Here is a 15,063-nt window from a genome sequence, read left to right on the forward strand (position 1 = left end):
TTCCTTTCCAAGGATTTCACGGTGGTGGAAACAAATTAGACGGTGAAGCTTAAATACAGGAAAGAATGAAACAGAAAGCACACTTGAAATATGTGCAATTCTACTTAAAATAAAAACTTTTATTAACATCAGCTCTCTCCCAAAATGACCCACATACATTACGATGAATGTCGTCATTGTTATAATGATGGTGTGCATTGAAGTCAGCTTTGTGTTTGTCTGAACGAGGGCCTGCCTTTGTCTTTTTTAAGCTGTGGTGGCCACTCTGGGTGGAAACCACAGCTGAATAGAAGGAGACTGTGGTTCGGTGAGGAAAAAAAAGCAGCTGCCCTGATCGGCTCTCTGCTTCCAGTTCATTCCGGACACTTCTGAGTATCCAGACCAACTGCAAAAATGCAAAACGACCACCGACGAAAATAGACTGCAAATAGATGTAATCATAAAACTAACTGCGGAGGGTGGAACAAAAAAAAAAATCTGAATTGCATTTAAATAATTTTGAAGTCATTTTATTGTCATTTTTTTGTACAAAGAATTTCACAAAAATATTTAGAAACTGACACCACTGACGCCATAAAGCAAAGGATATCACATGACCAGAACAGTGCCACAGAGAGGAAGAGAGAGAAAGAGAGAGAGAGAGAGAGGGACAGAGGGGAAGAAAGATAGTAAACAAACACTCTTCTTAGAGAGTTACTTCCTCCTCTTTCAAATCCACTCGCCAACGTGAGCGAGCACTGGCAACGCGGCTGGCAGTTTGGGAAATACTGTCTGTGAGAGAATCATTGGTCATTTCACCCTGTGAGGGAGACAAACTAATGCCCGGCCAAGGAGCAAACCTTTCAAGTCCACATTAAGTCTCCTGGCGATTGCCACGTTGCCCCACGATTCACTGTACATCTCTCTCAAGCAAAGATTGCTGGGTCCCGAGAAACTTTGTTTCAAAGATTGAAGTGCTTGTTTTTTTCTTCTTCTTCTTCTTCTTTCATTGCGGACACTATTTCGATCCTGGATTTTCACATTTTTCAGTAGACACTCTTTTGGGCATATATCCTCTCTCTATTTGAGGTGAAAGTATAAAAATATACACATTGTTTACAAAATAACCTGGTTTCCACTGTACAGTTTGTCTATATGGTGACAGTTTCTGCTTCTTTAATTAGGGCAAAACATTTTTTTACAAAGAAAGCAGGATCCCACACAACCTTGGAAACATTCAACGACAAGAAAGATAAACTCCCTTCTTTTCCCCCTGCGAGCTCAACCCTAACGTGACGGAGGACACTGTGGTGAAGCACATCCATCTTTACGTAAAGGCGTCTTCGTCGAACACATTCACCTTAGTCCTCTTCGATTATCTTACAACTTCGATCAATATGCCAAGAACTACAAGAACAAGGAAAGTGAGGTGCGTCCAAGGCATTCAGTATGCAGTGGTACAACATGCCTGGCGTGCGGCCGTCAAAGTCGGACTTCATGAAGAATGAACCGGGCCAAGTGTCCTGGCTGACCTGTCAAACAACAAATGGAAGTTGTCTCGATCAATATGCACCTTTTTTTTTTGCTCCCAGCAAATCCCACTTTAACCATGTTACACCTTGTGTAAAACTGTCTTGGGCACAGGAAGTGCTGGAAGGTGAACATTTTCTGCCTATCGGCGTAGAAACGTCCGTGATAGTGTTCTTTATCTTTGGCCATCTGCTTAGTGAGTCATGTCTGACTTTTCTTTCACATCTTCTGAGGTCATGTCTTGTGTTCCTTTCTCTTCTTCTACATCTTCCTCGTCCTCTGGGTGAGCTTCATCCATGGCCGTCTCCGGTAGACTCGTCTTGCCCTCTCTGGCGCCCTCCTCCTGAGCTTTCAGCACACTGCACATCTCCATCTCGTGGATCTCCACATCGAACGGAGCGGCGGCGGGGGGCGGAGACTTGCATCCTGTACAGCCCTGAAAGAAACCAGAAACAAAACACATGATTTCCTTTCCCCCCTCTTTGTGTTGTTGCTTGATAATAACTCCTGCTCTTAACCGTTCAAAGCTCAGGGCTGAGCGTACTTACAGAGATGTTGATGGCTCGGGGCAGGCGTCCCGTGCGGATCCAGGGGTGCACCTGGCTCAGCTCCCTCTTCTGGTCCTCGGTGAAGCGCGGCTGCTGTTTCTGCATGCTCCTCAAGGCCTCGCGGTCCTCTCGCAGCACGGTCTCCATGTCTCTGTTGTGAGACACAGGGGGGGGGGGGGAAGGGTCACTGAAAAGTCTGACATTGAGTCTATAAAGTTCCAGCATGTCTGAAACTGATTTTAACAGGCTGCAGTGTCGTGTGGTCACATGTTTGTCGTACCTGACGGGCAGCTGGTAGGTCATCATAACCTTGTCGTCGGTGTTGGCCATCAGCAGCCAGATGGGGTCCTGCAGGACACACTTGATGAACTGCTCCTCGGCGCCGTCTCCTCCGGCACTACTGCTGCCCCCTGCTGGCTGTTTGCGGGAATGATCGTTCTCTGACGAGTCGATGCTGCCGAAGTACTTGCTGGTGTGGCTGCCCTGGCTGCTGCCTGGATGGACAAGGAAGTGAAAATTGAGAATTAATTGGGAGTACGACAACAGGGGAAAGTAACATTTAACATTACGTTTCAGTTTCTATGAAGGAAAGGATGTACTTCAAAGATATCTCTCCCAGAAAATTGTCTTCCGACGTCAATTATCTGGGAAGGACTCTGTCAAAGAGGCAGTGTGACTCTTAAGTGTGTCACTAAGTCACTGTCGGACTACTTACTCATGCCGCTGGTGCCAGAGGAGCTGCAGCCGTTTGAGCCGGACCCTGAACCAGAGGACCTCGTGCCTGATGACCCTGAACCAGAGGCGGCTGAGCCGGTGCCTGAGCGGGCGTCTTCCTGTAACAACATATCCAGCAGGTCGCTGGAGGTGGACATGGCATCGTTGTTGGACTCATTAGCTTCACCCTAACGGAGGGAAAAAAAACGTTTTTAAAATACATTCCATATTAAATGCCATATTGGTGGTTTTCAAAGCTTAACATCCTATCCTGAACGTCTGTGGACTTACGTTCTCATTCTCCTTGGAGGCTTCCTCAGACATCCTCTGATTGGCTGAGCCCTGCACAGAAGGCGTGGCTTGCTGTGTTGCTACCAGGGCCGTGGTGACCTCTAAGCGGTTGCTCGGTGATTCCTCCAGCTGCAAAAGGTTGAGAGGCGAGGAGCATCTGGACTGGAAGAGGGGGGACTCTGCGCCCTCGTGGTCAGCAGGCGTCTGACTGTAGGACTGTGGGGTGCTGCTACGAGACGGGGCGCAGGTGGCCGGAATCGGTAAGGGGGTTGAAACGATGGTGGGGATGGCGCCTTGGGTGGCGGCGGGGTACGTGAAGTTAGGATTAAAGAAGGGGACGGGGACGGGGCCTGGCTGAGAGATGGGCGCTGCCATCTGGGGGAACATGTAGTTGGGGAGAACGAGGGCCATCATGGGCGGCACTATCTGGGTGGCGGGGAAACGCGATGGATCTGGGACGGATATGGGCTGAGCGAGCGGTGGGTAAACGGGGTAGATCGGAAGCATCCCGGGAGCAAAAGGAGCGGCGGGAATGCTGGCCTGAGAGACTACAGACGGCCAGGAGGACGAGTTCGTCGGGGGTCCGATGGGGATGTTGAGGGGCATGGGAGCTGTGCTGGTCCTGGAGTCGAGCCCCAGAGAGCTGTGCTGGTCCGACGACTCCTGGTGTTTGAGTCTTTTACCGCCACGACCGCGTCTGTGACTGGTGCTGCTTCCCGCGGTGGGGTAATCCCGGGAACAACGCACTCCTGGGGAAAGAGGAGACACTGAATGTCTGCTATTTGGACAATCGACCGGTGACGCGTACGAATATGTAACGTGAATACATGACCGTGGGTGCGTGAGCGCCTACCTCGTGACAGGGGGTTGGCAGCTGGGGTCTGACAGTGCAGAGTCGAAGATGCCACCTGATCGAAAACACGCAGCTTGCTGAGGTCCTTAAAGCGGTCAAGGAACACCTGCTCCTCCTGCTGGGTGTGGGCGGATAGCACCTCCTTTGTGAGACCCATGCAGCCCCCTCCTCCTCCTCCTCCTCCCACACTTCCACTTCTCCGACTGTCCCTCTCTGGCTGAGCGGCTTGGGGGGGAGGGGAAGGTAGAGAGGGGAAGGCGATTGCCGCCTGAGCGGGAGGTGTTGCTGTGGGAGGAGTTGGTGTAGTTGTAAGAGGAGCAAGAGTTGTAGGAGCCTCCTCCATGATGATGTCTGTGGTAAAGGAAAAAGCATGGAGGTCTGTTAAAGCAGTGAAGTGAGACAGGGTGAGTGTTGAAAGAAGAAATGGCACGTTCTTCTTCTGACAAATGAAAAGTTAATTACAGGAAATGCACTCTTGCTCAATTCGACACAATCATGGATTTTGTTGCTACAGCCTCTCTTGGTCTATTAGGACCAGCTTATGATGGCTGATGTTAGCTGTTACTTTACATTTTTGTATTTAACACAAAGGTTACATAGGCTAAAAAGGACAAAAGAAAGACAGCGGACACTGGAGAACATTTTGGGGTAAAGCGAGAAAAGAAAACAGAAAAAAAGAGGCGACACGCAGAAATCCAGAAGAGGAGATTTCCGGGATGAACCAAGATGAGAAAGAAAGAAGGCATAAATCAGATTACCTGCAGCTTTATCATGCGGCTGCAGGGTTCTGCGAAAATAATTTTTAAGACTTTAAAAGTAATAAAAACACTTTTTGGTCAGTTTATTTGCAAAACAAGCAAGAAAAGGGAAATAAAATAAGAAAGCTGTATCAGAGTTGTTACTGGTCAACATAAAAACATACGGCTCCAAATAAAAATAAAAAACAAACCTCAAGAATATTAAAAGGCTTTCAAATCAAACGTAAGACATGCAAGGACCTCGTGTCTCGTCATTTCGAGTGACAAACGTCAGGGTTCAGAGAGTGTGAGTGTTGAGGATTCCCACCTGACTCAGGAGGCTTCTTGTCTCCCACATGCACGATGGTGCTGCTGAAGCTACACTGCGACGTGACTGAGGCTACACTCTCTGCCTTTGTGGCCATGGTCAGGGGAGGCAGAGGAGGTGGTTCACTTACAAGGTTAACTGAACCACCTGCAGAGAAAACAAGCCCAACAAGGTTCTGTCAATGATTGCGCACCGTCCAGACAAAACACACACAGATACATGAACAAAGCATGCGTATTGGCAATCTATTAAGTGGTCATGACACAAATCAAGGATGCTGCATAGTAAATAAAATAAAAAAAAATCCATATTCAACAACAAGAATAAGATTTTTCTATCAGTATTTTTGTTGGTAAATACACACTGACCAAAAAAAAGGAAACTTAAATAAGTGGATTAGAGATATTTGTAAGGCTAACTTCCGAGAAAAACGAATTACCTACAAAAAAAAGAACCAAACCAGCTGCAGTTAATGATCAAAACGAACCTGTGTTGTTGCTGGCCTCCTGCTGTTTGTCCTCGTCAGACGTGGAGGAGGCAGTGTAGGAGCCACACTTCCTTTTGACCGTGTTAGGAATGTTACAGCTGTCCAAGTACCTGCGTAGAGTCAGCGAAATTGATGGATTAGTGACGGAATAACCACCAAAATGTGAAGGAAGGCTAGCTTTGGGCTTGCGCGCACACCTTATGATGCTGTCCAGACAGTTGATCTGCTGGTAGGAGTAGCCGGTAGGCGGCTCCTTCGGGATAAGCGGAGCCGGGACCAAAGCTTTGGGTGGTTTTGCCATGTCGGCTATCAAACTTCTGATTGGGTCACTGTTGATTGCTTTGATGCTTGTTGTGCCTGGGTGAAGAAAAGAGAGGAACAGGAAGTTAACTAATTATTTCGATGCCCGTTTTTTTTTATATTACTAGTTAAGAAAACAACTCTTTCTTACCAGAGATGAATTTTACTTCTTTTATACTATATCATCTAACCGTCCTTTTATTTTACCTGTGCTTGTGTTTTTCCTGGGCGCTGGGCGGTTACGGGACTCGATGAAAACCTGCTGTCCACTAGTCTTGACCATGTGGACATCTTTACAGATCTGCTGGAAAGTCATCTGGAAAAATGACAGCATCGAACTCGTTAAACATGGCTGTGAATAACAACATTGTGATATATTGTATTTAGGTGGATCGCAGCTGCTATGTTTATCTTCAGGTTGGGTGGTTTCTCAGACTCACAGGTTTGTGTAAAACGACCGCGGCGGCGACTTTGTTCATGGCGGGGCCGATGCTGTCGCTGGACGAGGCGCCCGAGGCCCCGAGGTGCTGTTGGTGCGAACGGCGAGAGCCTCGCGAGCCGCTGGACCCGAGCGAGCTGTAGCCCTGAGAGCTGCCGCAGTGCACCGGCTGCACCAGGAGCCGGTGGATCTTCTCGCTCAGCTGGACGACGTCGGGCGTGGTGGCCCGAGTCTCGCAGCACTGCGCTGTCGTGAACACGTCTTCATTCAGAGGGCTCCTGGAGACGGGGACGGGGGGGATAGCGTTAGAGCACCACTCAGCACGGGACAAAGAACTCAAACTGTACATGAGCACTACATGTCCTCTCATTGCGTTTCTGTGAGCAGATAAGTAATCTTACGTTCTGACTTTGTGGCGTCCTACGATGAATGCCACCTTCCGGCTCCAGGGATTGACAAAGGAAGACCAGCTGGTGTCGATGGTCAGATATTCCCCATTGCGGGCGCACATCCTCAAGGGGGTGTGGTCGAACGGCTGCCCGGCAAACTGAAAGACTGAAGAGAGAGAACGGTGCAGACGTGTATGAGAAAATGAGACGGAACAAAATATAATACAGAACAAATGATTCCTGTAGAAATCGACACAGTAAAAGCCCATTTGCCAGTAGATATACTCACTCTTCTCATGTATAGCCACCATTAGGGGCCTGTCTTCAGGGTGGATGATGAGGAGGGTAGGGGTTCCCACCAAGTCCTGAGGCAGGTAGCCCAACAACGGCACTGCCCTGCAAACACAATGTACACATTTACATATACATGTGAGACAGGAATAGCATGTTTTTTTTTTTTTTACTGTCCTAGAGCAGCAAACGGATAAAGGCCAGAGAGAGTTAAAAAAAAAACTGACCTCTCGTCAACTTCCTGGAAGAGGCAGCTGGGAGTGTGACTGGTGGTGAAGATCCTCTTGTCTGCAGGGATACGAGGAGCTGAGGGGCACAGAAGACACACACACAACAGATGAAAAGCATGTTTTGAGGACAGACAAGCGAAGTACATGTGACAAAAGGTTTATTTGCTATTCTTAAACCTGTCCTATCACGAGGACGTCTACGATGTAGTTCATATTCAGAGGAACACGGTATTCCAAAGCAAACTCTTTCATTTTCTTCTCCTCCCCCACACAGATCATTTCAAGGAAAGTCTTGTGTGTGTGTGTGTGTGTGTGTGTATGTGTGTGTGTGTTTTTACAATATACAAAGAGATTATCATCATGTGCCGAGTTCCTCTGTTGGAACATAGCATGTTGACGTTCTGAACATTCTGATCTTGATCTCAAATTTGATTATTTTTTGACCCGGTTAAGCTGAAGCTCGATTATCAGAAACCTGCTGTGGTTGTGATGCCTGGGTTACTGTGACATTACACTACCACTGCTGCGTAGCCACAATAATAACCACGCAGAGGAGCTTCGTATTACCAAATACTACTCTGTTGTGTTTCGGCCCAGGAAGCTTCGTGTCGTGTGTGTGTGTGTGTGTGTGTCCCTTCGCTCACATAAATACAGATAAGTAGTAAAAAGGACAAATACCTTCGTATCCAGAGTGGACCCTCTCCGCGATGAGCAAGCAGCAGGGCTGTGGCTCGGCGTCATCCGAGTCTCTGATGGTGAGCTGGTAGGGCGTGAGGCGGAAGGGGTAGTAGCGCATCTCGCCGCCCTGCGCCTGGTCGGCGCTGATGCGACAGAACATGGATTTCTCCTGAGTGCAGTCGGCTGGAGGAGAAGCTGAGAGGAAGGAGGGTTGGACGAAGAGTCAGAAATCGCATGCTCTCGAAATTTCACCGCCTATGAAACACTGTCTTGAAATCTCCCCCTTTTTTTCTAACCCTTTCCCAATTTCACTTCGCCTCGACTCACCAGACCCGATGCAGGAGGCCCAGTTTGGCAGGCGGCAGGGCGCCGTGCCGCTGTAGAAAGTGCTGACGTCCTGCGGGGCCAAAAGCTCCGAAAACATGGTCCCTTGGAGACGCTCCGGCTTACAGCGCAGCAGGGACGAGCCTTGGGGCGACACGTACACGACCTTTCCCGACAAGAATGACACGCCCATGGAGAAAGTGTCCTGAAAGCAGAAAGAAAACGATGAGGATGACGGTTTGGATTAAGTACTGTAGAAGAGCTTGATCCTCATGGTTTTCATTAGCAAAACTAATTAGTTACTACATAACTGTATAAACCTACAGTGTTTTTGAGGGTGTATTCTGAAGTGATGTTGTCGAGCTCCTCAATTGTGAAGGCAGACAAGTCCAGGCTGCAGTCATGACACTCCTCTACGCTCCACTGATGATAGTACTCCTTGTTGGCTGGAAGCGGGAAACATAAACCGGTCAGGGAGTGTGTACAGGTAAAGAGACAACTTTTAAGAAGATAGAAACAAAAACATCTCCCTCACCTCTGACTTGTTTCACACACTGAAGAGCGTATTTGAGTGCGTTCAGAGTGCTGGTGTGGCCCTTGGCCTTGCGCTCTGTTGGCAGGCGGAGCTTCAGCTCCTTGATGGCCTTCATCAGGTCTTTCTGGGTCTGGACCCTCGCCGACTGGTTGCTGCTGCAGCCAGAGGTGGAGGGGGGGTCGTGCTCCGAGCTGGTCGACAGCAGGCTGTAGGCCAGGGAGCTGCTGGGAGGCGAGAGACTCTGGGAGTTGGAGCTGGGGAAAGAAGGGACAGTTTGAACGGTGAATGGCCATTTTACACTCGGGTGTACTGTTAGCATAGCATAGGACAGCGTGTGCCTCTCAACTTCTTCTTCTCTCACCTCTTGTTGCTCTCTGTGGTTTCCAGCATCATGCCAGAGTCCTTGCCGTTTGACGAGCTGTGGGAGCTGCGCACGGACTGGCGCCCGCGTGACCCGCGGTCTCTCTCCATCCCGCCCTCGCTCTCCCTCTCCCCAGAGTCGTTCCCGCTGGAGAGCCCGTCCATGTCGTCGGAGTTGGGCCCCCTTCGGCCTCTGGACCCCGACCCCACGCTGGGAGACGAGCCGCCAACGGAGCCGCCTCCGTTCCCACTTTCCTGCTCGTGAGTGGCGACATTGGCGCCGGGCGGACCGCTGCTGGTTTTCAGAGAGTTTGAGTCCGCTTCCTGGTCACTGTCTTTATCATCGGCCCTCGCCACTCGCCCCCGAGCACTGCTGCTGCTGCTGGGCATTGATTTAGAGTCGTCATAACTCATACTAGAGTAGGATGAGGCTGGGACAGCTTTATTAAAAAGGTGTCAGCCAAGGTGAAAACAGGAAAAACTTGAATTTAAGTGGGACTACTATGTATACACAGGTGAATCATGGTTATTGGCTGGTAGTTAAAAGAACGAGGAGAGAAATTCATTGCTTTTTCAGCAAAGGAAAAGTGGTCAAATCTGAACGTTTTGGGCTGTGAGCCCTTCTGTCAGGGTCTTCTAAGGTGCGGATTTTTTTTTTTTATATTGCAAGTAAAAAATTGCCTTCCTAAAGGCCTCGCTCAAAGACAAGAGATGATTTTCGGCTTATGAAACAGCCTTGGCACAAGTGCTCCAACAGATGGGATGAGAGATTGTGAGAAAAACAGCTCTCTCTGTATCTGTAACACTCTGTCTGGTTTTCTCGCCTCTTCAGAGACGTGATGCTCTAGGTGCTAAAGGCCACCTGCAACGACAGAAAAAGAAAGAACAATATTAGCTCACATGATTACAAAACATTCGCCTGTTAAGTATCTCTTAAGGACTACACGGCTATGGAAAGACACAAAAAGGAACTCTTATCATCGGTTTATCGTGTTGGCCTCTAAGGAAGTGTCAAACATGGCCATGTAATGCGCTGCTGGCCTTGTGGTGCGGACTGAATGTTTGTCAGTCATGTTTGTGGTTGTGGTTGTTTTAGTAGCGCCCAGCTGTTAGCCTTTTACCCACTTTATCTGGATTAAATTATCACTCCATCTTGAGCACGGAATGACAATAATCTCCTACTCCGATTGGCATGCAACAAGTGCGTATGCATGCATAATAACATAGAACAAGTGAACATGCACTAATGCCGAAAATTACATGGGACGTTTTTTAGTCGCCTTAGCTTTAGTCCAGTCAAAACAATTGGAACGGCAGGAGGATTTAACAAAGCTCTCCATCAGACGGTTGTTCCAAATTAGGGATTGCTCGTCAATCCCTAAAAAGTATTAGGCCAGCACCTACGCAAGTAAAAGTCCACCGCTAATTACTCCTTGGGCAAGGTACACGCCCCATAATCCTTTAAGACCTGCAGACGCAAACGGAAGAAGACGGAGGCCAGCCCCCATTGGTCAATCCTTTTTAATTTCACACACGTCAATGCGCAAATTCCCACCGACCCAAAACGTAGTGCTTCCAGATCAGCTAACATGTGTTCGGGCCGTGGGAGGAAACTCATGCAGACAAAAGGCGGCCATGCAGACTCCCCACTGTCATGCCTGAAATAGCTCGGTCAGGTTTGAACCCACGACGGTGAGGTAACAATGCACTATACTCACATTATTTACAGGAAATGCACTCAGTAAGACCGCCGTTTATGCAAGATTGTGTCTATTTTGGTGTATGCAGCATAACTGTAACTCGCTGTTTTTACCCACAAGCTTGCGATCTCTCTGAACATATGCACAAACAAGCACATGTCATTCTTTTAAAGCACAAATGTCAAATTTTCCCTATTCAAAAGTTGAATATCTTTGGTTTTATGGACTTGGACTTCTGACATTTTATAGATTAAAACATGAAGAGATTAATATAGAAAATAACTGCCGGTTTAGTCACTAATAAAAGTAAGAAACACGTTGGCTTCAAGTTGTGATAACTTCATCAGAGGAAAGCACACAGTTGGTGGGAACTAGCACCGTGGTATAAATTAAGAATGAGTAAACTGTCAACATCACATTAACCCTTACAGGAAGAAAAAACAATGTTTTGGGGCTGACTAAAAAAAAAAAAAAAAACACTCATTCACTTGAGCTGGTCAGCAAAACAGTCACTGTATTGCCAGTGATTGACAATCTGCTCACTATGATGGTGATGAGGAACAAGTGTCAACCTGATGTGCCAGGGTATTTGAATAACATGACTAACAACCACAACAAGGGCTTAGTCAGTTATGATATAATAAATGGCGAATGCATGCATGCTGGTTTTATAATCTGAAACTGTTAACGATCGGTCAATTAATCACCGAGCAGATTGACAGTCTGCACCAAATGTGATCGTAAGTTTTGTTAGTTTCTTGGTCTTCAGCCATTGTAATTGGAATATTTGGGGGTTATAACAAGCTATATATCTATGTCTGTGGAAAAATTGTCATGTTTCACTATGGATCAAACAATTGATTTATTAATTGTTAATTGACAATGAAAACAAACACAAGTTGTCTAGTTGCAGTCAATGTTACTGGATTTGATAATAAGCCCCTCGCATTACATATTGTACCCTTTATATGCCAGATCTACAGAAACGTTCTTACAAATATATTTCCCATTATTAACACAAGGGCATTAACTTTCTGCTGCATCGTACAGATGGAGGCTGCAGGAAGGCGTGGCGTAGCTCCGTGTTTGAACATGTGCGAACTTCTCCGCTTGTCTGAGAGAACCCGCCCCTTTCCCGCTCCACCATTATCACATATCGATAATAATCAGTCACCTTAAGAGATAAATAGTATAGTTTTATTTCCTTCCGGGCTTCCGAGTCATAATTGCTCACTGTATTGCCCCATAGCTCTCTGTTCGCTTTGTTTTTCCTCTGTGTGCACATGGCACGTGTCCGCAGCGGTGCTTTCAGCGAGCCCTGCCGGCCGCCGATTGGTCGGCTCGCTGGACCAATGAGAGAGCAGCACCCTGCAGAGGCCGCCCCGAGCCGTCTCCTGAATATGCAAGGTGGAGCTGATTCACGATCAGTGATTGGACACTGTACATAAGGCACATTTATGAGAAGGCGAGGCACGCGCTTCGCATGTGTGGGGAGAACAAAATAAATGCCCACATGACTTCTTAAAGTAGTACGACTACGTGACAATACACAAAGTCATTACTTTATTATAAACAAATATAAATATATATTGGATTTCCTTTACTCTTGTTTAACTTAAGGTATATCATGTCTACCATGATAAAAGAAAAAATAATATATTTTACGCCTCCTCTTATATTACAAATGCCATTACTCTAAAAAGGTACTCTCTAGTTGAAGGAGAGGCTTATTGTATGCCTCAGAAAAACAAGCCTGAGTACAACATGGTGCAATCTCTGCAGTGGGAGGAGGTTGTGTCCCTCAGACCAGGCCTTTCATGCAATATATATGCCAACGTTCTTTGTGTCACTGTATCAAACAAGTAAGCTCATTCGGTCATTCATGGCAATTGTTCATTGTTTTGGATTAAACAAAACACATAAAAGATCCAGTTGTAAGTCCCTAAACTACATATCTGGTGTGAACAACATGATCCAGCTTTGTCACAAGTTAAACAAATAATATAGCCTTCCAGCAATAACTTTGGAGAGCAATCAGCTGTAAACATGTGTGTTTAAAACTTAAGTTTAACAGTCACCACCACACCTGGGATTGAAAATTAGACATTAACAACAACAACAACAACAACAACAACAGGCAGAATACCACCCCTGTCATGTTCAAGGGCCACCAGTGGGACACACACACACACTCCCTCTGATACCAAAGTATTTAGTTCAGTTCACAGTGGAACAGAGAATTATTGTGGCCATTGAAGATTCGAGTCCAAACTAGGTACTGCTGGCGATTCCTTCTCATATTAAGAGTATCATAGTGGTGGAAGCTATACGCTGTTTACTTGTCCCCCACATGTGTGTGTGTGTGTGTGTGTGTGTGTGTGTGTGTGTGTGTGTGTGTGTGTGTGATCATCTAGTTTTAATGCGGATTGCACCACCTCTGCCACTGCTTGCCATCTCACCTCTTCAGTCATCCATGCACAATTAATGAGGCTCACTTGTGGCAAAACTGCTACGTTTGATTTGATGAAAGGGTCTTTATGGTGCCCACCCACAACCTTCTGTGTGACCTATGATCGAGTCAAACATTAGGTGAAGGAAGGGTACGTCCTGTTTTTTTCAAATCTTCTGTTTACAACCCTATCTGGCACATGCTTTTGTCAACTTTTGGGATGTTTTATGTGCACTCGGGCACTAAAATAGGGTGTGATACCTGCAAGAATATGAAGGATTGAATGTGCAAGTGGTCTGTTTTTCATGGCAGGTCTATAACTACACGTTTTAAGCCTCTAACACGTTTGTCTCATGTCATCATGAGCATGCACAGTGGAACATTTAGCAGCCCTGATACTACACGAAGCGGCACCGAAAGGGTTAAACGAGAGCATTAACTACGTTAGATTTAACTACACAAACTCAAAGCTGTTGGTTTCACTGTGAATTGTAATAAGTCATAATAGCTTAAAATATGAAGCAGTCAAATTAAGGGATTTCAGCCGTTTGGGCACTAACAGCCCGAAGTGACAGCTAGCATGCTAGCTACAAAGCTACAGCAAAAGACAACTAGCTTACCTTAGATGTGCTTTAAAAACGACAACAACTGCTTCGATATTCCACCGTGAGGTTCTTGAAAGTCCAAACGAAGTACAAATCCCGGTAGCGACGACTGCCTTTGCTTGGCGATCATCTGCATTTGCTCTAGAATTTTTTTCGCTCTCCCCCCCAACACTAGTTTACACGCAGGGGCACACGTGCCATTGCTTGGTCTGGCAAGTGGAATCAACCGCCGTGATTGGACAGCGGGAGTAAATGGCCCCGCCTTTAGCCCGCCCCGACGCGTTCTGATTGGCTGAGAGGCAGGGCTAGCGGCACGGGGCTCTGGAAATCACGTTGCCGTGTGTATGGTCCTGAGGTCCCTTCTAAACATACATGAGAGGGCGTAGACCGTGCCCACACTTGATGTGGCCTACTTGGTGAACCGTAATAAGGGTAATGCCATCGCAATTAGATTTTGTGTTGGGAGTTAACAAAGTCGGTAAATAAACGTATTTTGCTGTAGTCCTTATTCGGCATACGTTACAGTTTCAGTGGTGTTATTTTGTCATACACTGAGGTATAATTATTATAAATCAACCCTGATGACTACTTTTAAATAGTTACTTCTCATTTTTAAATTATTAGTTGAACAAGCTGCTGTTTCTGCTGATAATGATAATAATAATAATCATCATTATAAATAATAATAGTAGTGTTTGTTTTTTCACTGTTATGAAATTTAATTCTTGAACATGATGTTTGATGAAAAAATAAAATCAATTTAACTCAAGTGTCACTTAGTAGTTGTTTTCTAAGTGAACAAAGAAGGCAAAAAAGCTCAAGAGGGAATACCTGAAGTTGTGTTGTTTTTACCAAATTATAATCACTATTCAATACTTTGTCCTTTATATATATAGTTTGTCTAACTCTGATCGACTGTGAGATGCTGGAAGCTCCAGAAGAAGCTCATATTGAGTTGAGATGTTTTTTAATGTTAGATCTTTAATATAGTTTGGTTTTCTTTATTTTTTCTCCTATTTCCATCTTTCTCATATAATTCCCTGAAAGTTATATCCACAGTAGAAAGTTCCGTTGATTCTTTCAAATCGTAGGTGTACAAATTCTAAAATAATTCGGTTCCAACGGTAATCGGCGAGCCAACTGTATTTGAAACCAGTCTACAATTATTCTGAGCTAAAGCCAAGTAGAAAATAAATTTGCATCATCTTGTCTTTCCCCGTGCACAAATCCACACGGGTGCTATTTCTGCTGCGCATTTGCTTTGTACTTACGGCTGCGGCAAAGCCTCGACATGCA

At 46.3% G+C, this 15,063-nt stretch overlaps 1 protein-coding gene across 1 annotated transcript; it reads right to left on the bottom strand.

Moving 5' to 3' along the window:
* Positions 1-493: 493 nt before the first annotated feature.
* per1b (period circadian clock 1b) lies at positions 494-13,914 on the bottom strand. The gene is made up of 20 exons (XM_068713340.1): positions 13,783-13,914; positions 9,015-9,875; positions 8,654-8,907; positions 8,443-8,564; positions 8,122-8,323; positions 7,795-7,989; positions 7,114-7,192; positions 6,885-6,991; positions 6,608-6,761; positions 6,208-6,484; positions 5,975-6,083; positions 5,665-5,824; positions 5,468-5,577; positions 4,981-5,127; positions 3,916-4,266; positions 3,063-3,811; positions 2,773-2,959; positions 2,338-2,551; positions 2,058-2,208; positions 494-1,945 (listed from the first exon to the last, which is right to left on the bottom strand). The coding sequence occupies exons 2-20, from the start codon at positions 9,425-9,427 to the stop codon at positions 1,703-1,705; spliced, it is 4,224 nt and encodes a 1,407-aa protein (XP_068569441.1). The 5' UTR covers positions 9,428-9,875; positions 13,783-13,914; the 3' UTR covers positions 494-1,702.
* Positions 13,915-15,063: the final 1,149 nt, after the last annotated feature.

The sequence above is a fragment of the Cebidichthys violaceus genome, unplaced genomic scaffold, assembly GCF_023349555.1.
Source record: "Cebidichthys violaceus isolate CVI_PGR_0920_01 unplaced genomic scaffold, fCebVio1.0.p SCAF_19, whole genome shotgun sequence".
NCBI classification, from domain to species: domain Eukaryota; kingdom Metazoa; phylum Chordata; class Actinopteri; order Perciformes; family Stichaeidae; genus Cebidichthys; species Cebidichthys violaceus.